The sequence below is a fragment of the Neolamprologus brichardi genome, chromosome 10 (assembly GCF_056152115.1).
Source record: "Neolamprologus brichardi isolate AB-2024 chromosome 10, ASM5615211v1, whole genome shotgun sequence".
Classification (NCBI taxonomy): domain Eukaryota; kingdom Metazoa; phylum Chordata; class Actinopteri; order Cichliformes; family Cichlidae; genus Neolamprologus; species Neolamprologus brichardi.
Genome location: NC_142113.1, coordinates 29,979,621 through 30,003,307, shown reverse-complemented (window position 1 = coordinate 30,003,307; position 23,687 = coordinate 29,979,621). Strand labels below are relative to the sequence as shown.

General features: G+C 39.7%; 1 protein-coding gene across 1 annotated transcript; it reads left to right on the top strand.

The window, feature by feature from the left end:
• The first annotated feature begins 246 nt into the window (after positions 1–246).
• LOC102799094 (protein sprouty homolog 3) lies at positions 247–20,867 on the top strand. The gene is made up of 2 exons (XM_087847515.1): positions 247–993; positions 14,649–20,867. The coding sequence occupies exon 2, from the start codon at positions 14,734–14,736 to the stop codon at positions 15,628–15,630; it is 897 nt and encodes a 298-aa protein (XP_087703641.1). The 5' UTR covers positions 247–993; positions 14,649–14,733; the 3' UTR covers positions 15,631–20,867.
• Positions 20,868–23,687: the final 2,820 nt, after the last annotated feature.

Here is a 23,687-nt window from a genome sequence, read left to right as displayed (position 1 = left end):
CTGAGCAAACTTTGAATTAAACTGGTTTGGGCTACATCGGATAGAGAAAAACATCAAGAATCAGCACCTGTTTATTAGTTAACACACTGCGTTCTGCTCTGTCATGTTCAGACAGCAGAGAATTGAATTTAATTCAGTGATGGGAGAGGGAGGAGTTAGAGAGGAAGGGAGGAGGAGGGGTAACTGGACTGTGTATCTGTGTGACAGAGAGAGAGGGAGTGAGAGAAAGTGCATGCAGCTCTCAGTCATTCATCTCTTGGAGAGTGGAGAGGAAACTACAGCACAAAGAGAAACACAAGATAAAAAAAATAAAGTTCTGCGATCAGTTTCTCAATTAAGACTTTTTTCTCATCACCGTTTATTTTTGCAACCAAAAGAACTGAGCTGCAGATATTTCACTTTGCTCCTTCCGCTCTCCGTGGAGATATTCCCATTTCTCTCTCCTGCAGCGGAGGACAATTTTCTGTCCGTGAAAACTGAGAAAATTTACAAGCGCCAAAACTGTGCCTGCTTTCGAGACTGTGCATCAGAAGGCTCAGTGGTAACTTGAATGCCTTGGACAGAGAGAGTGGAGTCCTTCTTTGCTGTGTGTGTGAAAGGAATGGTTGGGGTTTTTTGAGGAGGTGGAGGAGGAGGTGACCTCAGGAGGACAGCACCACGATCGGGGTGCTCTGGGAAAAAGCTCCGGGAAGAGGAGGAGGAGGAGGGCGCGTCGTGCTGGGGAAGAGCATCCTCCCAGCCTCTTTGTCACCCTCAGGCACACACCCTTAGGACAGCAGGAGTTCAGTAATCTTATCAAATTAACTGGAGAGGAGAAAATAACTCCCTGCTGTACAATAAAGTGAGTTTAATTAAAATATAAAAAGAACTAATAAAAAAGTACATCAACTCAAATTTCCCAGACATATAGACACATCTATAAATCATACATACACACAGACAACCAGGACGCCCCAGCTCACTGCTGCAGAATGGATCTCGCACCAATCAGAGGTAAGCACAAATTCATCCTGTTGCAATCTGATCTGCTGATGGACTGTTAATGATTTGCATGAAATTGATATTTTCATTACTTTCTTTTTTATTGAAATCAGTGATTACGGATTAAGGTTTTTTCCAGCTTTGCAGGTTTTTTGTACTTCATACTTGGGCATCAATTTAGTTAAATTCATTCAAGTTCTTTTTCTGGGTTCTCTAAATAAAGACCCTGTTCTGACTCACTTGCTTAAATGAAAATAAGCTGTTCACTATGTTGCAAATTTTCAAGCTCAGCCATCTCTATACTCGAAAGTTCTTTAAATGATTAACTGATAAGTTTATTGTAATGTGGTGGGAGTTTGAGTAGCACCTACAAAAAAAAAAAATCAAAATTTTCCAATAATGAAGTCTCGCTTTTTCAAAATGAAACCAAAAAGTTTGCAGAACATCAAGGCAACCTTCTGATCTTCATGTAAATCCAGCTGAAAATGGTCATTTCCTGTCGATTTCATCTCTTGACGTGGTAAATCTGCATTAGAACTTTTCAAAGCCTCAGTGCACATGAACCTAACATCAACTGCAAGCCAGCTCCTGGATAACCAACGGTCAAATTCACTGATCAACTAAATGTTTGCAACATTTTTTCCAAAAGATCAGGTCTTGTCCCTTCCTCTCTTTCTTGTGTTTGTCTTGGCTGCTGGAGAAACAGTCAGGAAGAGATGGGTTTTACTCTTGAATCTCTACTCTCTATAAATACATATTACACATGTAAAACAAGCAAAAGGTGGCTGCATTTATGTTTTGAAACAATAACAACTACTGCACAAGGTCTGGTGACTTTAATCAAACTCTTTTAAATCACCGGAAGGTGCGATCAAACACACTTCGTGCTGATCCAAACCAAATGCAATGGTGTACTATAATCATATTAGCCAACTGTTTCTGCATGTTAACATCAGTCTCGGTACGTTTAACCAGTATGTGTGTGCGGGGAACTGCGATGGGGACATGTGGGGTTGGGATTGATTGTCCTCAAGGTCGGATGCAGAATGTCAATACCCATCTCCGCTGGGGTGGGACTGGAGGGGTGGGTGGATGAGAAACTGATGGGATGGACCGATGGGATAGCATGAAAGAAAAAGAAAGTGAATGGGATTAGAGGAGTGGCAATGCTAGGCAGAGGGGTTGACCATGAAGGGATGGATGGATTGTAGAGGAAAACTATGACGATACCAAAAAGAATGATAAGATGTTTGAAGATAGGGACGGGATGGATGGAGATGGAACGCAACAGGAGCTAATACACTTCCTAATAAACTAGAGAACCACAAACTTATCAGATTTTGGGAAGATTCAATCAAATCAAACACAAACTTGTGCTAAGTGTGCATAGGGTCACCAGATGTGACCTGACTGTAAGGCAGTCATCAGAAAAGTCAAACATATTTACAGGAGTTTTATTTTCCCCAAACAAAATGCTCCAAATAATCAATCCAGTGATGTCATACAGTTTAGATTTGAATTTTATACTTTTTATGACAATAACAGTAAAAAGATGCCACTAGTTCCCTCTTTAAATGTATATTTCTTTTGTTTAACTTCAGCAAGAAATACATAATGTTGCTTATATGCTCAAAATATCTCAGTCGTCTTTAGGGCTTGAAAAAAGATGGAAAATGGACTTCCTTTGCTTAAAGAAGTCCAGTTGCCTTTTAAATTAAAGCTCTCTACAAATATCTTGATCCATTCTCAATCATCCAGGAAAATAAATCTCCAAAAGTTGATTCTGTTCATCTGGACGTAGCGTTTTCTGGGAGAAACGTTTCGTCACTCATCCAAGTGACTTCTTCAGTCTCAGCTGACTGCAGCTTTCCCCAATCTTATAAACAGTATATTTGCATAATGACTGAAACCAGCCCACTGAAGGAACAATGGGCTGTGAGGTCAGTTCCTTAATCATAATTATGCAAATTCTCATGACCATTGATCAACAACCACTGACCAAAACCCACTGATCAAAGACCACTGATCAATGGCCATGAGTACCATTCACAGAGAATTGGAGCCATTCCCCAACTCTCTGTGAATGGTACTCATGGTACTCTCAGTCAGCTGAGACTGAAGAAGTCAGTTGGATGAGTGACGAAACGTTTCTCCCAGAAAACGCTACGTCCAGATGAACAGAATCAACTTTTGGAGGTCTCTACAAATATATTCTCAGGAGTTTCTAATAAAATGCTTAATGTGATCTGAATTTTCCACTAGCTTCTCTGGACTGTTGTCGCTTGCTTACTCCGAACAATCAAACATCACATTTGGCTCTACGTCTAAGATAACTAGTCACAATCTCGTAACTTTTCCCTTTTGTTATAAAAGAACAAATAAAATATTCAAAATATAGATTATATAACATATAACAGAATAAAATGAGAAAGCTGATAAATTGCTTCAAATCTATGGTACTACGAGAGTGTGAAACAAGCAACAGGTGTGAATCTTTACCGTCGCGTTCAAGTTTCAGGCCTCATGTGGTTGATGTTATTCAGTCTTGTCCTTAAACTTCAAATCTCAGATTGTATAACACCAACGATGTTTGTACAAGAAGCTAGAATTTGGAAACCACTGATTTAAGAAAACTAAACTGACCGGAGTACAGGAAATTACATAAAAAATGTATTAATACAAACACTCAAATATGGTATCTTCCAGAAAGTGAAAGAAGTGTTTTTCTCCATTAGGAAAACTACTTGCATACTTTTTTACTCTCTCATACCACTAAACCAGTTTGGTAGAGCATGCAATTCGAATCACAAAGACAAGCTGTGCTTTTTAAGCTTTCAGGACAAATGTCACCACTTGGTTGGTACTTATTGCCTCCACTAAGTTGCTATGTTTTTGGTAATGTTTGCATGCATGCATGTCACTCTATCTGTAAACACAATAGCTTGAAAACTTTGTAGGGGTGTAGAGTGGGGTCATGTTAACAATCCATTAAATCCACAAAGGTCGTCAATGTCAACTTTAATAACTAAAAACTAAAACAAATCCTTATAACTATAGTTCTTACAAGTGTGGTGTGTATTGCCAAGATATAGAAAGTGCAGGATAAAGATTTTTAAAAAATCATGTCACGTTTGACCTTTGACCTCTCCTTGAAGGTCAATAGATTGATTGGAAGGTCAAAGTGGTAATAAAGCCACATAGAGCAATTTTAAATGACAATAGGTGGTCAGACTGAGAAGAACATGCAAGCATGGGATACTTTTTGAGTATAGTTGGTTAATTTTGTTGCACGCTGAAGTCTTTGATGAGAAAAACAATGGTGATCGAGTCGGTATCAAGGTTTCATTTGTCTCTCCTGACAACACATGTGAGAAATGTGCATTCTTATCATACTTTCATGATGTTTAGACTGCGTCCCCTTTGTTACTGTTAACGTAGTACTGCTCGTTCTCAAACATTTCTTCTTTGTAACTTGTTTAGTCTTAAATCAATCTTTTTTCTCCTTCTGGGCCTCTAAGTTGCACTTGTTAATAAATCCACTGCGAGCCACTTTCACGTGTGAACTTAGAGGTCGGGACATTGAAGTTGTCCTCACTAAGGTGTAGCACAAAGCAGAAGCAGTCCATCCAAACAGTCAACATTAATATTGTCACCATAAAATCAGACATCGCTCAGACTTTGTGCAAAGGAGCTGAAAGTTTGTTTGACATCACAAAGACTGAAAAGTCTAAGAAACATATAGAGCAGTGTGAAGTCTGACCTTTAGGCTCACAGGGCTTAATCCTAACCTCATTATTAGAAACATTGACTACATTTATGTTGAGGATCCATCATTTGTGATGCAACTTCTATCAGATAAAACAAGGAAAAGCATAATTGGTCTACTTTAATATCTTGTCTAACCAGCTGACTATGTCTAGACAGTTTCAGGGGTGTAGGCGTGAAAATAACATTATTGAACGTAAAGTTCTTATTAGGAAGTAACTTAACTGGGCTGAACCAGAAAAGCTCTTATGGGCACTGTGGTAGAGCCTCTATAAGGTCTAAAATGTGCCTAAAAATCACGACAGTAAACTGAAATCCAAATCAGCAAAGCTCGAACTATTTAGTTCCAACTCCAAACGTCATCCATTGATCCATATTCGTGCCTACAGCTAAATCTATAGTGGGCAGTATTGTACACATAATGGTGCAGATCAAGATGGCAGCCTGCCATGTACCGTAATATGAACAGTAGCCTATAGCGATCACTATTTCATCCATTGGTGCTTTTTTTAAAATACTGATTTCTCAACATAACAGTTCATGTTACTGGCCGTCTATAACTCAGTTTTACATAAATTATGTGTCAGGAAAAAGAAAAAAAGTGTAACTTATGTGCAGCTCCTGAAACAAATCTCCACCACTTTCATTTTTATGATTACTAATTTCACCATCCCTTACTCATGCGCTGCCTCTTCCCTTCCTCTTTTGCTGCTTCCCCTCCTGTCCCACCCCCTCTGCCTGGACTTGCTGGTCTGCAGTGTCTATTTCAGTCTTTCCGTTGGGGTCAGATTCGGCACATCCGGTATCTCATCCAGTTTATTGTCATTCAATCCTGCTGCGCTCCCGGAGGGCATCAGGAGGAAGGCCCCTGGGTCTTAGTGCCTGATTGGCCAAACACGCATGTACATACAGCTGGAATTTGACTGGAGCAGAATGGATTAAAATCTATATCTAGTACAGTTGGGTCTTGAAGTGCTCCATTATGAGTCCAAAGTCTTTACATACAACAGCAAAGTACATGAATATGTAACTTATTTGCCTAGAAGTATATCGGTGCATTCAAATGAGAGGTCTGTGGCAATTAGAAGCTTTACAGTCCATCATTATTTTTTCATAGATCAGATCATATTTCAATATCAACGGTTTTCTGTAGTTATAGATTCTTTTTCTTGTGTTAAAATAGCTCCAAGTTTTACACTGGGAAATCAGGCAGCTCAATAGTAGGAAAAGTAACAAAGACAGCATGGGATTAATGGTCCAAGCATGACACTGCAATGGTATCCCACAGGCACCATGCAGACCTATATGCTAACCTCCACGGTGTAGGTGTGGGGACACAAAATGCTTGTCCACACTCATAATGTGGGTGATTCTTGTTTCTAAGAAGACAGAAGTAGAAGTAAAAAAAAAAAAGCATTAAACATAATTAAAATTCTCCATATTGTCTGCACAATAGCTAATATAATAGCTAATCCAATAGCTAATCCAATAGTTAATCCAATAGCTAATCCAATAGCTACTATAATAGCTAATCCGTGAGCTAACAGGAAAGGGAAATGGATTTTCAAATGAGGAGTGGAATCGCCATTTTAAATGTCAGAAATAAATCTTTGATTCTGGAAACCATTTACTTATTATAAATATTTACTTATCTTTCTTTTTCAAATTGTTTTTTAAAAATGATTTTGAAAATCAGTTTTTTAATTTGGAATTTGAAAATGTTTCATTCTTTTTTTGTAAAATCATTTTCGATTTGAAGTATTTATTGATGGATTAATGATTCATTTTGAAAAATTGATTTAAAATAGTGTTTTTATTTAAAATTTTATTATTAAATAATAAATTACTTTAGTAATGCTTAAATAAATAAAATAATTAAAAAATGAATTTGCAAATGAATTTACAAATACATAATTTATTGCACAATTCATGATTTAAACACAGAATTCATTATTTCGATATGTGTGATTTGAGCCTCCCAAAAGGGTTTTTTTTTCTGAAACGTGGGGCCGACTCTTGATCCCTGTACTTTTGAAGTTCTGGCCACACGAGTTGTTCATCGCGCTGAACCTGACTGCTGGTCACTTTACTGTATTTACTACCTGCACACATTACTATCAGTGGCTTTCTTTAAACTCACTGGAAGTTGCTTCAGTCACTTGCCCAAAAGTTGAGAAAAGTTTATCTCGGGTCACGCCCACTTCACATCCCCAGCAAGTAGTTCCCCCATAGTTGCCTGAAGTTGCCAAATATCTATATGTATGTCTTTCTATGGTCTCTGTTTGCCACATCGGTCCGAACTGCTTCCAGTGTGGATGTAGCTTAAAATCCTGGCTATGCCCCTGTTTGGAGGTTTCCCTTCTTATATTCAGGCTCAGTGGCATATTGGCACAAACATTAAAACAATATTGATCTTCCCTGCTGAAAAAAAGGATAATTTCCCAAAATGTATTTATGTAAACTAACAGATTGTTTACCACAACAGTCAGCGCTTGATAGCATCTTTCACGAAAGACAATTTATAACACCTCGCAAAACGTTAAAGGAGTAAAAAGGACAGGAGAGCAGTGAGAGGATGAAAGAGAAGGCGGAGGGATTGCAGTGAAGGTGACATTTGGGAGTGAGAGGAGCAGAGAAGATAGGGGAAGATATGAGAGAAGGAAGTAGAAGAAAGGAAAGGAGACGTGAGGAGAGGGCAACCCCTCCTCATTTCGAGGCAAAGGGTCACTGCAGTCAGTTCTAAAATAGCCAGAAACCATGATGTCATCTAGCAACAAAGCCTTATCCATTAAACTCCATCGACCATCAGCAGGTCGAGCCCAGACTCAGCGGAAGTCAGAGAGTCAGCGGGCAGACAAGGAATCAGGACTAATTACAAGTTTCCTTTTCCTCTTGATTTTATGAGGCAAATGGGTTTTCAACATTAAACACTTCCAGAGTTTTATAAACTCTGGAAGCGCACTTAGCATAGACCGCATCCAAACAGTGATGGTCAGCTCTTAAACCCAATGCCAGAAGTACAATATGCCAACTGTTAATGGTAATATTAAGAGGTTTCAAACAAATAAGCTTATGTTATAGTATTTTTATCATTGTCTACTGTCCTGTTCTCTAATGGATGGCTCTCACCTGGACAAAAAGTGATGACTTTAGTGTTTCTGACTTAGTTGAACATGCGCTGCTTGGATAATGTAACGTGCAGCAGCGAGTCTTTGCTTCATGTCTAATTGCACTGAGAAAAACAGACTTCCTGCTTCCTGGTATATGAAGGTTTAAAGAGATGAAAAAACCTTCCTGTGTGATTACCTACATCACAACCATGAAAACATATGAGGCAATAAAAGAAAAAAATATATGAATTCCTGTTTTATGTGTATCAATGATACAGACTGCACTTAAGTTTAAACCTGCAAGTATGAGAAACGACTGGGCAGCAGTGTAGATCAGTGTGTGGTGTGCGTTTTTGTAGAAATGTGTGATAGAGGAGTGTGTGTGTGTGTGTGTCCCAGGGCACAGGCTCAGTCATTACTGATACTCCCCTAGCACAGAGGTCCATCCTCAGGTTACCGCTGACGGCCTCTTGAAACAACAGCTCCCTGTGACTGTTTTCTTTTAGGCTGGTTTGCTTCATTGACATCCATTGTTTATGTTACTTATGCAATGTTTGGAGAATTCATCATGGTAAAAGAAATGGAAAGAAACAAAAACGTGCCAAAACAAACCGTGTATTCATACCGTTAACCCTCTCTGTCCGTCTTCTGTTCCTGTTGATCGTTTTTCTGTCCCGATGTCCACAATGATACTTGTTCTTATGCTGCCGTGCACAATTTTCACAAAAATCCCCAAACCTCGTTCTACTCTGAACCAGATAGATTATAAAACAATTAGGGTGCTTCTTGCCATGGAAGTTCAGTATAAGCCACAAACGTGCATCAAGTTACCCGGGAACATCCATCTTATTTAGGATCACGAAATATCAGGAAAGCATGTGATCCAAACTTTCAATTATTCTAAATTTACTAGAATAGCAAAGTGTTTGATGAAAGGTGTGATCCAGCGCGCTGCTATAGAGTCCTGAAATCATTCCCCCATGTTCCCCTGTCTCCAAGTCCGTGGGTTTAGGTTCTTGCAGTTAACACAAATTTGTGTTAACTGTGTTCTCTTAAAACAGATGACGATGCTTCACTCTCCAAAAACTGGAACTTAATTGTTCTGTATATGTACGATGGTCGTGCATGCAGACACAAAAAACAGACTGCTTGACGCTGTTTTATCCACCAGAGCTGAAGGCTGGAGAAACAGCAAAGCATGTTTGTAGTTTATGAAGTTTCAAAAGATGCAGGGTTGACTGCGGATGATCTGATATCGTCGTGTTGGTGTTGCTCCCAGATCATCATGAAAATGTTGTTCCAGGTTCAACATTGCAAGTGACCAATCACATTATTGTGACGTTATTCTTTTGCGCACCAACCCATTCGTGCATTTATGAAATTCCAATGTTGCAAGGACAATATCAATTCTGCTTAGCGTTTATTAAAGGGTTAGGGTTAGGGTCAGGGTCCGTTGATCAGCGGACAAAGGCGGTTTCTCGCAGCTTAAGTACAGTTTTTTGTTTTACGCCGTTTTTTCCCGAAGTTGCAAAAGTATGACATCACAACATTCTGATTGGTCACTTGCAATGTTGATCCTGGAACAACATTTAGTATGATGATCTGGGAACAACACCAACACGAGGATATCAGATCGTGCGTTGACTGCTGCACTTTGCATAGCAACGATTTATACCTATAATCTGTGACTGGGACCCTCTGTCAAAGCTCTCATCTGAGCTCCTGGTACCAGAGAATTTGTGACAGACACTCCCCAGCAAAGCAAGACTGAGCATCACCACTGAAAACAACAGGAAATCTCAGCTTAGCCAATCAGAGTAGCTGATTGCATGCATAAAGGCCATGTGTTGATTATGATACCAGGGCCTTTAAAACCGACAATATTTTCCTCTCTAATCTTCCTAGAAACAATAATTGTATTAAAAGTGTATTCTTACCTGTAGAGCTGCTTATTTACTTCACTAAGATTTCCATCAGTCTTCATCGCAGCAATAAACATCAGTCTATGGTGGAATTTAATCATAAAATAGAAGCTTTGGACAAAGTTTTAGTTCTGAAATAAACTACAACCTAACAATATCATGCAACAGAGAAAAGAAATCCATTCTGAAAATCGTGAGTCGTTCCAACTGCTTGTCGAATTTGTTGAAAATGTCCTACAGTAACTCTACATTCAAACTCTATAGTTTCAAGCCTTCTGACTTTACTTGCTGTAAGTATGTCATATTAGAGGGGGGCAATAGTAGGCACGACCAGAAAGAGTAAATAATATGAGGTCATGGAAATAGTTGGCAGGCCTCTTCTTTTTTAACAATTAGATGGTGTGATAGGCGAGCAGAGTATAAGCGAGCCACGGCCACTGCTCCGTGATGAGATTAGTCACCAGGTCCTCTTCTCTCTCCTCAGACTAATTTGAAAATGCATCCTCATCCAAACAACCTGGCCCTCCTTATCTGCTGCTTTATGGCCGGATTTCTGGAAGCAGGGCACGGCGGGGGGGCTATATAGAAAAGCCAGTCAGTCTGCCACAGTTTGCTGTTTGCTCAAAGGTGTCTCCTGGCACGGAGGACAGGAAGTGTATTTTGTATTCTTGCTAATCACCTCTCCTGCTCTCACAGTGATGGATTGCCATTCTTGGGTTTCAACCACCCTATCATCCCTACATCTGTTTGCTCTTCTATTACTGTGTCTGCACTGCCTTTTTCAGTATCCACTTCTCTTTTTTACTCCTTTTTATTTAACTTTTGGGCACTCAAACCAGTACAAAAAAGCTCCCAAAACATTTGCAATTATTTAACATATTTTTCTGGCCAAAATGAGAGATCCTGATGAGATATTTAGCAGTCTGATTTAAGCAGTCTACTGCTTATGAGAGCGGCATGGCAGTAGACTGAATCATTTAGGTTTTTGGACCATTATTTAAAAAGAAAGCATCATGTGCTACTGCAATTAAAGTAAGGGCAAAACGTTGTGTAGCCTATTATCACAGAATATTTAATTCATAAAATAATTTTACTTTCATCTACCATAAATTAAAGTTTTTTCCACATCTGCTGAAACAGCGGCAGACACGAATGCTCTTACTGTAATAGTGGTAAAATACAACTTGAATTCCCACAATCAGTTACTTTCTTCCAGAATTTTCCCATCTTGCCTTATTTGCAACACCAGTGCCGTGTTATGCCATTATGGCTTTCATATGTTTGATCAATTTCCATCAGCTGTTCATCTGGCAATATGTGTCTCAATGAGTGGCATTCAGTTAAGTCTAACTTTTTATTTTTTATTTATTTATTTTTTGGCAGAACAAGTGTGAAGTCATGCATCAAACAGACTTTCCTCATCTCAACTAACACAAATCCATAATGCAGTCTAAAGATAATTGACTAGTTTTTGGGGAAAAGATGCCATTAATGCAGGGAGACAGAATTTTAGGGGCGTGTTTGAGCTGCATAGACACGACCATGCGTCAGTCTTTAATACATTTGAGTATGAAAGCAGAACAATTCCCAACAAGTATAATCCCAGCCGACCACCCATGTCTAACATCTCAGACAGTTATCTGCAGGACAATACTGCAATTCCAGAATCAGCTAATAATAATTAACCAGCTAGAATCCAGCAGAATAACACAATAACACAACATCTGAGGCTCGTGGAAAATGTGTAATGCATTGGTATTTGAAAAAGAAAACAAAGAAGAGAATCTCCAGTGTTTCTTTTGCTCTGGCAGAAGAGTGGACACTAATAGAGGAAACATTTTTGAAATAAGTCTAGATGCATATGGATGCAGCTAAAGAGGCTTCTGCTTCCTCTTACCTCCATGCTCTATCTAATCTCATGATCTGAGCTGCTTTAAACGCATTTCCATTTGGCCTCATTACTCTCTAAGAGGGCCGGCCCCATGTGAGGAGTGAGCCAGTGATCTCTCCCCGTTGGCCACTTGGCAAGACTGCCATTTCTCTGTGAGGATATAGCTCTGTGTGTGTGTGTGTGTGTGTGTGTGTGTGTGTGTGTGTGTGTGTGTGTGTGTGTGTGTGTGTGTGTGTGTGTGTGTGTGTGTGGATATATATGTTGGCTGCTTGCTTTATCACAAACAAACACAAAGAACCGAGCATTTTTCCTCTAAATTAAGCAACAGCGTTCTGTCTCTGATGTTCAAACAGGAAATCAAATCAGTGGCATATTAATCTATATTCAGACATTTTAATTTAATATAGTATAATCATGCATTTACTGCACTTCCAAGCAAATGCACGTTTACTTTTAAAGAAGTGTCTTACTCAGCATTTGAATGCGTATGCAACACAATGCATGTCATTTTATACTAGTGTTTCCCATACAGACTTTACTTGGGCAGGATAACCAGATATATTAACACCCTCCAAAGATTACCCAGTCACATTTCATATTTTTATTCTTTAATTCAAGAGGACATAAAGGATTTATTTAATGGCGGACACCTCCCTTACTCTTACCTTGATAGTTGCTAATCTGTTTCTTCCACTCTTGCATCCTACTTGTTGTAGGCCCACTCTAAACTTTTAAAGAAGAAAGCTTTAAAGAAAAATGCATTATGTTATCACAAATACAATACACAGTCACGTGAAATTAATTCTATCCCGTCCTGTGAGACCTTCTACAGCACTGATATGCAACTCCAGAGCTCAAGGCCTCCGTCCTGCAGGTTTTAGATGTGTCCTTGATCTAACACAGCTGATTCAAATGGCTAAATTACCTCCTCAACATGTCTTGAAGTTCTCCAGAGGCCTGGTAATGAACTAATCATTTGATGAAGGTGTGAGATCTCAAACCTGCAGGACACCGGCACTGGAGTTGCCTACCAGTGCTTTACAGTTTCCATTGGAAATAAAAGGGTAACTAGCAGCCAGGTGCTTCTGTTAAAATATGCTTGATTAACTGGACCTCTATAAAAGGAGATGTTCAGACGGTTTCCTGTTTTCAAGCGTTCAGAAGTGTATGTCCCATCAAATTTATCCCAAGGTCAGATTGTCCAACACTTTGATAAAGTACTAAAATCCAGCGAGTTGTATCTCAGGCTCTACAGGCCTCAGTTAGCATTTAAAATGTTAAATTCATAACAGTGAAACTAGAGAAAGAGTCTGTATGCCTTATTTAAAGTTGTTGCCATGAAAAAAGCCTCTTCTCTCTAAGGTTACATCTGAACAAACCACAAAACGTCTAGAACAACGTTCTTTGGACAGACTGGACCAATGTGAAAATCTCTGGCCATAAGAAATACATTTGGAGAAAACCAAACACTGAACACCTCATAGCAACTTTCAAACACTGTGTTAAAAAGGTGAAGATTTGGCTTATTTTGCAGCCACGGGACCAGGGCACTTTGAGTCACTGCGTTCATCATGAACACCTCTTTATACTATTCAAGAGTCAAATGTGAGTTCATCTGTCTGACAGATAAAGTTTGAGAAAGGACTATGATCCCAGTCAAGGTCCAGACCTCAGCCTGACTGAAATCCTGTGGCAGGACCTTATGAGAGCTGCGCATAAACAAATACCCACAAATTTCAATGAACTGAAGCAATAACTGTAAATCTAAAAGCTGATGGTTTAAATGAGGTAAAACTGGTCCACTGGAGTGAACCTATGCAAAAAAAAATGTGCATGAGGATAAACAAGGTTTATTAGTGGTGCTCCAAATAGCTCACATAATTATAATTTACATACACAGGAACCTTGTTTCTAGAAAGTGCTTCCTCTGAAAATAGTTTGTAAAGAAACTGTTACAGGAAAGCAGATGATTTTTATAAGCCACTTACTGGCATATATTGGTAGCTTTTAAGGAAATACATGTCTTTAAGTATCTCTGAACTGGCCTCAGCATTTCGCTGTGGTTGCTGCTTGATTGGAACCACAGACCGAAACTCAGAGTAGCCTACTTTATTTTTATCAGATGGTTTTCTGAAATAAAGTATTTTTATGGTGAGATATTTTGCTCAGTGAAAATGTGCCTCAATAAATAAATCAGTCTAAAACCTTTAGCTGGCATAGATGAGCCAATCAGAGACAAAATGATTTTTATATATATATATATATATATATATATATATATATATATCTCAATTAAACCATTTTTAAAGCCATTTCTCTGTTGCTCAAATGCTTGGCCACACTGCCAGCCTCTGTCTGCAGGTGGGATTCCTCCATGGCATCAGCAGCTGTGCTCAACAGATGTTAAATTACAGTGTGAACCTCATGGTTGTGTCTCTTTGGCTCTGGCAGGCTAATAATAGTGTTAGCTTGAGCAGTGGAGCGCCTCAGCGGTCATGATGACACGGTTGATGGTTGTGTGGAGGTTTTGCAACTAGAATCCATCCCTGATCAAATGCTTCTTAAAGTTTTGGCGAGCAACATGCAGGCTACTGTTTGCTTTTCACAACATTTTTCTCCACATAACACTAAATATACACCATAAACTCAAAAGAAATCATTCTTTGACTTCATAAAAATGAAGCAACAACATCTGACATATACAAAAATCAAAGGTTTATTAGTTAATATAATTGTGATTACAGAAAATATGCCTGGTATAAATTGAATGTATGCCAACCCAATACCAAAGCCACTTCTAACATGTGTAGAAGTGGCTTAAGATTTCCAATTACATGTTTTTATTGATGCATTTTACTAAAGTCACTCCTGATAGTTAAAAATAGTTCTTATGTATCTCAGAGACAGATGTTATAACCCAGAATTTTATGAAAAATTAGAACCAATAATCACTGTTGCTTCCTTTCTTTGTGTTTGCAGGTTTATCTGATGTGCCTTGAGCACCGGGAGCACTTTGCCCCAGACCCGGCTTCCAACCCTGGTGCCATCCAGCAGGCTGACCAGGATGGACTCTACTCATTCCTTCAGGATGGAGCTGGACTCAGTGCTGTCGCTTGACCAGATACGTGCCATTCGGGCTAACAATGACTATGTGGAGCGGCCCGTGGCACTGGAACCTGCAACGCAGTCTGGATTCTTTTTGGTCCACGATGACCGTTACCCTCACGGTGCATACATCCATCACCCCCAGCCTTCCTTCCCCTCAGCCATGTCCCGCAGCCAAAGTCAACAGCAGCACACTCATCTTTCCCATTTGAGCCGTTCCAGTACCATAAGCTCTTCTATGTCACGAACAAGTGCCACCTCAGACCAGCGGCTACTGGCAGGTTTGACACCATCTCACTCTGGCTTAGGTTCGGTGGTCCATTCGCAGCCTAAAGGGGACCTGAAGTCTGATTCTTTTGGTAAACGCCTGGCGGAAGATGAGGCTGAACTCAGTCTCCATCAGTTCATCTGCGAGAGGTGTGGCCGCTGTAAATGCCAAGAGTGCTGCGCCCCGCGCCGCCTGCCTTCTTGCTGGGCCTGTGGACAACGCTGTCTGTGTTCTGCTGAGAATGCCGTGGAGTATGGCACATGCTTGTGCTGTGTTAAAGGTTTATTCTATCACTGCTCTGCCCAGGATGATGAAGATAACTGTGCTGACCAGCCATGTTCCTGTGCTCCAGCCCACGCCTGTGCCCGCTGGAGCACAATGGGACTGCTGGCGCTATGTCTGCCCTGCCTTTGCTGCTACCCCCCTGCCAGGCTGTGCCTTGCTCTGTGCCGGTGTGCCCACGACCGGGCTACGCGGCCCGGCTGCAGGTGCAGCAACACCAACACTGTGTGCCGCAAGATTTCCAATTCCAACCCTAATCCTTGCCATCCCTCGCTCCGCAGCAAAGCTCTGGAGAAACCGTTATGACAGGCTTGAATGAGGGCCAAGTAAATGAATTTCCCCTCAGATGTGGCCAAAAGCAACGCTGTCACCAATCAACGGTCCCTCAGTTGACATCATGACGACAGTGCCATTGTGACCCAACTACCTACGTATGACAAGCCAACCAATCACCCAACCAACCAAACAACCAAGTTGTTCACCTAACGTACCTTTATTTCTCCAACTCAGGAGGGACCAAAGCTTTAATGTGCCTGCTTATGTTGGAGAATTAATGCCTATGTTGAAGAATAAGAAGCTGTTGTGCTTTGCTGGACTGATCCTTAAACCTTAACCAAGACACCAAGACAAAAAACAAGGCAAAACAAAAAAACATGCTTTCTATGGTGCAATCTCGGCATGTTAAAATGTATTTATTTATTATTGAACCTCCTCCCTTCTCAACCCTTTGCCACTCTCTGTGCTAATTCTTTGCAAAGGAATCGCTCGCAAAGGAAAGAAGCCTGCATATGGACTTTGCAAACAGATTCTGACCTGATCAGAAGAAGTGTGAGAGATGGAGGTTAAAACTACAACGAGATTCAGAACTTTGAAAAGACGTTAAAGATGAACGAGGAAACCAGTGTTGTACTGAGGTGAACGTCTTACTGAGACTCAGCAAAGCACCAAGATATAAAGTGAGATGAACGACACCTGTGACAACAGTTTGACACCAAAAAGGGACCATTCACTGTAACAAACGGTGTGAATTTCAATGTTATTAAGCTCATTTGTAAACGAAAAGCACTGTGAGGTAGATGGACAATGTTTTCCCTGTGAGCCCAGAGCTCATTGGGGGATTATTTAACCAGAGGGAGGATGCATCTATTGTGAGGCAGCGTGCGTGCGTGTCCGTCTGTGTGTGTCCTCCTACTGTGCAACAACCTGTGTATGAGCCTGTGTGTTTGTTGTTTTATCAGCAGAAGAAGCCTGCCTTGTGTTATTTTTAGCAGTCCTGCTTCGCTGGAGCTCTGAGGGTCTGGTCGGGTTTCCTCCTGAAGCCAGCCTGTCGCCAACCTCCCTCGCTCCCTCCTCTGACCCACCTCCCTCACAATCCTCTACTACACATAAACACCCCCCCACCCCACCCATCAGTTCTCTACCCATTCTGAAATCAAATGCCATTTCTGAACTTCCAGATGATCCAAATGCTTGGAGGGTTTTGAAAACCATATTCTTAATGAACCATTCGTCTACATAATCCATTAAGTGTTTTAGCACTTAAAAACAAATTCTTGGGTTAACATGGGGAGACATTGCGTTCTATAACCTAAAAAGCTGTTGACTACTTGGCAGAAGAAAAGGACACACAAGGAAGCTAATAAGGGAAAAAGTTAATAGTGCTAGCGGGGCCTTAAAGGTTGATATACCAATGAATCCTCATCCTAGGGTATCAAATGCTGTGCTTTTGCCAGAAGCTGCTGTTGCACAGATATGCAGAAGGGTTGCTTTGGTCCCAGTGCCTTTACACACCTTTGGAGGTCACACTCAATGCGGAGAATAACGTCCGCTTGTTAACCAGGAGTTTGTCAGCCAGTAGAAAGCATGTTCTGATCTTCAGTCTGGGGCTTTGCACTTTGTTTGATTGGTGCAATTTCCACTCACTTTGTTCTTTCACTTCCTGGTTAGGAGTGGTTAGGTTTGAAAATACCCCTTGAAAAAACAGGCTTACCTGGAGTACTGAGGCCAGCGTTCATGTGAAGCCAGGATGTACGACAGGAGTACCACCAAAGCAAACGTTCTACGTATGTAGGAGACACCAGTGGCTTTGACAAAATAGCAGTATTTAACACCCTAGAGCTGGACCTGAGCTTCGATCACAATTTCATTTTCTGTTACTGAAATTGGATAGAAAATTTCATTAGCTCCCGCCTCCCAGGACAAAACTTCAAATAATATCGGTTAGTTACAGGTAAAGGCAAAAGGTCTAAAACTGATCCAAAACAGCACTAAAAATGACCCAACCATCAAAAAGAGCCGACACAAGGCACATTACACACCCATACTGCATTGTATATCCCTAATGTCTCATTCGCCTCTCCTCTTAAGCTCAGACGGCTAAAAGCCTTGAGTTCCAGGTCCATGGAGAGTTCATCAAACAGGCAATTAGCTTCATGATAGCTCTTAATGGCCTGCAGAAGAATGGAGCGTGGGAGGGAGAGAAGAGAGAGGACAGGATGAGTAGAGTTGTGGTGTTTGGCAAACAGACAGAATGGTGAGGAGGGATGCTAAGAGGAAAAAGAAAAGGAGTCGATGAAGGAAAAGTAACAGAGGATGTTGATGGGTCCATGAGGTCATTTGGAGACCATGAATACTCAGTAAAAGCAGTGCAGATTTAAACTTTTGGATTTTGGTTGTTTGCTTTTTAGTTTTTTCAGGACTTCAGGTGTTGATGCAAACCATAAATGGAACACATTAAGAGGAGGATCAAAATCAGTTAAAAAAAACACACACAAAGTATGCATGTATGTTTGCTGGTGTGTGTACGCATGTACAGGTTTTTAAGCGTGTGTGTTCATGTTTGGATGCATTTGGGCGTGCTTGTGTGTGTGTGTGTGCGTGTGTGTGTGTGTGTGTGTGTGCGTGTGTGTGTGTGTGTGTCAGGAAGTGACCTAAGCACAGACACACATTGACCTGATATGTTAAATGTTCCTTTGTTATATTTTTATATGTAAATATGGGCTGTTAACTGTAAAACTATTTTTATTCTGCTTTATTTTGTTTGTATGAGATTGATATTATGGCTATATTTCATTATTGTGAACTATTAAGAGTCCACATTCAGGAACTTTTAGGGCGACTGACTGCAATGCAAAATTACTCCCCATTAACATTTTTAAAAAGTATTAACATTGTTGGATTTCAAAGGGGTTATTTAACAATCCAGATAGATGTATAGAACCAGTGCAATTATAGTTACATACATTAGTCACTGCTGCACAAATTGGTTCAATACAATTAAAAAAAACTGAAAGAAAGAGCTTCTAAAGATGAACCTCTTAAGGAGGTTGAGGAATTTTTGCAAATTTCTGAAGCAGACAATCCAAATCATGCATCAGGATTAGGGGACAATCATTCATGCAATCTGTGAATGTTTTCAAATCGCAACTGTTATTATTGTCACAAAAGGAAAGTGAGGCAGTGGATTGCAAACAGCCGAAGGCTGTTAATGACTTTATCACAGAACAAGTAACCATTTCTAACATTAGATGTGCTAACAACATTTTATAGTTTAGACTGGAGGGAATTGAAGACTTGTCAACGGTTTGCTACTGAACTACTGCTAATAAGGTGCCTTGGAACTAAAGGTGTAAATTTAAAGGGGACCTATTATGCTAATTCCTTAGATTATACCAACTTTGCATGAATCACAATTTAAATTAATCCTTATTTATCTTACACTGGGCTGTGGTAACTGAAGGTCTTCAACTTTCTTCTGATTGGCTGTCCGTCACAAACAAAAGACTTGGATAGAAACAGGTTGGGCTTTGGTGACCATACTGACATCATGCAGAGCCAAGAGTAAAATAAATGGTAAAGAAGTGAATATTTAGAGCAGTCTGAAGCCTATGCTTTGGGCCTATAAGGATTATGCAACAGAAATGTGTAACATGTCTTCTTTAAATGTCTTCGGGCCTTCACCAATGCATTGTGAAGTGCAAATGTTGCCCTAAATGTTTCTGGTCTCGTCACAGGTTCCACTTTGATAGATGGGTTGGCAACTGTGGAGGACACACTCGGTTTAAATATGAACTTTTCTCTCATTGTTTTTTTAATATTCCACCTTTTTCCATGGTTATTACTGTTCAAGGTATTGGCATCCAAAAAAAAACAAAAAAAAACAAGAAAAACAACAGTCAACATATTTGATATTCGTTAAGCAAATCACCAGGGTTAACATGTCCACCTTAATGCTAATGAATCTGAAAAGTTACCCAACATTTCATCGCAACTGCCAGTTTTAGCTTCTTAATGAAAAGATATTAGAAATTGCTTGAAAATTGGCAGTGTCATGAAAGTGAGCTTTTCAAGGAACTGTTTGTTTGATTAATAGCTGGCGTATTTTACCTTGCATGCATCTCTGTGAACAACAATGCTTCAAAGGCAACAGAAAATCCTGACTGAAAACAATAGCGTGAGTGTAAAACCTTCAAAATGGAAACATTTTCATATTCAGTTGCATCACTGTGGACATGAGTTTCTGATGGGTTTCCACACAGATGCGCACACTGTCTCCTTTAACCCTGGCTGAGCGACTTCAGTCAGATCTTTGGTGCTTGCGAAGATGACTTGGGGAACATTTATTTCTATCGGGATTGTTTTTTCTAACGGGATGATATTGCACTTGTTTTTTTAGCTAACTGTTTCACCTGTGTTCAGAGTAGCTTTAATATCTTTGCAGTGACAACTATCCAATCATAATCTCTACAGTATGCAGTCTTTTGTATGTACAACAGATGCACACAGAGGCATAAGCAATGCATTATGGGTGGGGTACGAGTCAAACGTTTTAAAAACCTCAGTATAGTGACAAGAGCTAATGAGAGCTAATTAGCTAGATAACTGTAATAGAAACAGCACTGGTAAACCTGAGTAAGGCACCATTTTTACTGCATAATAGAAATGGAGGACTGTTTTTGTCATTTCAAACACTTTTTTAAGTCATTTGAGGGAATTAACATCTTGAAATAGTGACTCCCCCATACTGCATGGCTTGTGCATCTGTATGTAATAAATAAAGTGCTCCAGTTTAAAATCTTAAACATTTTCAACATTGTCCGCCCTCAGGGCCGGAGCTCATGTCTGAACCTGTGTGATGCTGTACGTACGCAGGCTGCCACTATAACCACTACACTTCTCCTCTTGTGTCTTAGCAAGCATCGCTTTTGGTACAAATTGGCATCTTATATGTTGCAAAAGAGTTTAAGGAGAGTATATGGAACAAATATATATAGAAATTTATCTTAAATGAATATATTATATATGGAACAGTATGCTTTTCACACTTTGTTTCTTTGCCATTTTTGCTTCATGGGTATTTATTTAAATGGTTGCAACAATGGCGCTGACATTAATCGTGAGGATGGTGTTGAGATGTATTTATTTTACAGTTGTCAGAGATGAAGGGCACAGATTTTGTTGTCATCTTTGTTTTTTTTTTTTTTTTTGCTCCTCTCAGTGTGGTGTGGCTGCTGCTGCCCTCCTGGCTAAAGATGAACCAATAAACAGAATTTCAAAATAAGAACTGCGTGCTATGAATGAGTCTTTTATTTCTGCAACTTTTCCATGTCATCAGTGGAGCATAAAATATTAAAAACTACTATTATTATAATTGTTATTTTTACTTTAAACTGCTTAAGAAGCTGTCAGACCTTTGTGCTTTAACTAGGGATAATCCATATCATTGTTGATAATACCAGTATAAATTTTAATGTGAAATAAAATCATATGATCGAGCACAACATCAAAAAGAAGCTTCTTCAACAATCTCCAACAAAGCACTGTTCAAAATATCCCCCCCAAAAAAAGGAAGGAAGGAAGAAGGCAGTGATCCTGGAAGCTGGTGATGCATGACCAAAAGTACATAGGGGGGGTGCGATGGTTAGCACTGTTGCCCCCTGGGTTCAGAACCAATATTTAGCCAGGACCTGTCTAGGAGGACCTGTGGAGCATGTTTGCATGGGTTGCATGAGTACTCTGGGTTCCTGGGAGGAGTTAGTTCAGTTAGTTAGTTCATAGGTGTGAGAGACTGGTAAGTACAAGAAAATAGATGGCATGCATGAATGATGCTATTTATTTATTTAAACTGAAAACACTACCTAGGCTACTTTTGTGGTTACATTTGTGTCACTGTATATCGTTTATTTATTTAACTTTTATTAACCAGGAAAAAAAAAAGATTTGAGTGCCCTTGTCAAGAAAAACAGCAGTACAATCACAAGTTGCATAAATTAGAAACATACACACATCTAAATCCATTTACCTGTTAAGTACAGGTAATAAATATATTTTTAGAAAAATGCATTATTGTCAGAAATATAATTATTACAAATTTATTTTAAATAATGTGGTGAAATTGTACGTGTATATCACATTCCTCTCATTCAAACACATGCAGATTAACCTCCTAAGACCCGAACTCTTCCACGGCATGCATTTTTAATAGGGGTGCAACGATACTCGTATCGATATTGAACCGTTCGATACAGTGCTTTCGGTTCGGTATGCATATGTATGAACAATACAAATTTTTACATTTATTTTATCAACTTTCCTTCGGACGATGCTCTCTGTGTTGAGCGCTCAGTGGATCTGCGCTCGACAGTGCAGCCTAGGCGGAGTAGTCGAACACAGATTCACTGAGCGCAGGGCAAGCTAGCGAGACAGAAGTTAAGCTCTCGTTGCAACATGGGAAATTGAACCTCCCTCACACTCATTCAGATCTGGCGTTTGGAACTATTTTGGTTTTCATGTGACGTATGACCCTGAAGGTAAGCGCGTCATGGACAAAAGTAAAACAGTATGTCGGATGTACCACGCAATGCTCAATTACATTGGTGGGAACTAGTGCATTAGCGCAGTTAGCTCGTTAACGTGTTAACGGGGCGATCCGCGGTAGCTCGTTAACGGAGATTTGCCGTGTTGTGGCGTTAACGTCTGTAACAAGGCGGCCCTTAGCGGCTGGAAACACAGTGAGATGGACCAAGGCAAGTGTAGTGGAACAAAAAAGCATTTATTTCCTATACAGCTCTCCTTACAACAATCAATTTGTCGAGCTTCTTCACAGCACAAAAATCCACCTCTAATGACAACTGGCAGCCTTAAATATGTTCAGCTGTCACAGACTTAACCATTATTCCACTCTCAGGTAACTTATTAAATCCCAACCTTCCACCACAGTATACAATATATCAATAAGAATAAATAAATACATAATACATTTCACATTTACATATTAATAAATATTTCACACTTTAATATTACATCAAACCCAATATTATAAAAACCCAGAAACCCAAGCACAAAAAGATTCACCACACTCTTTACCAATGGTCTCTCCCGGAACCTTTAAATGGTGTCTGGACCCCCGGGGAAACATTTGCCCAAACACCTTGAAGAGGACACAGGCAAGAAAGGTGAGTAATCATTATCTTACACTTATTTTCACCACTTTTATTCCTAGATTTCACACACACATATACATTAGTTTTCCTTACTGGTAAACCTTAATCACAATTTCAATCACCATTCTTTTCTCCTGACAGACAACCACCACATTCCTTGATGAGGAGCAGCTGTGCAGGATCTGAAATAAGGCTACCAACTGATTTTAAAATTCCCAATAAATAGTCAATAAATATTTAAACTTCTTGTGTGCAAATGTTTTACTGTGCAAATCCATACTTAAAGTGCAATGCTAAATAAAGTGCTTGATAAGGTGCTTTAAATAAAGTGAAAGGTGTGCTCTAAAGTGCTATACAAATAATATAATATAAATAAATGTAGTAAGGGAGTCCTCTTCCTTACAACGTCATTTCAACGAGATTAACGCTGACAGCACTAGTGGGAACAAAATGAATATGACTGCACATTTACACCGACATCATCCTCGTGCAAAGACAAGTGGAAGCAGACAAAAACAACAAGCACGCATGCTACAAACTTTACCCGAGTCATTTAGACAGCCGTTAGCACATGATTCTCCTTATGGGGACCTGATATGTTTAATATGCTGCTGAGAATATAGCCCAGAAGAAGCGTATAGTATAGCTTTTATTTTGGAAAGAGACATTTCTCTGTAATAAACTCTCTTTTCCAAAGATGAGTGATTTCTCGATCAGATGGATTTATTTGTATTACTTTGTTGTTTCAGCAACATTAAATTTAAAAACTGTACTTTTGAGTTAAAATACATATTTATAATTTTAATAAATGACAAATTAAAAAGGCATGAACATTTTTTTTGTATCGAAAAAATATCGAACCGTGACACCAAAGTATCGAACCGAATCGTGAATTTTGTGTATCGTTGCACCCCTAATTTT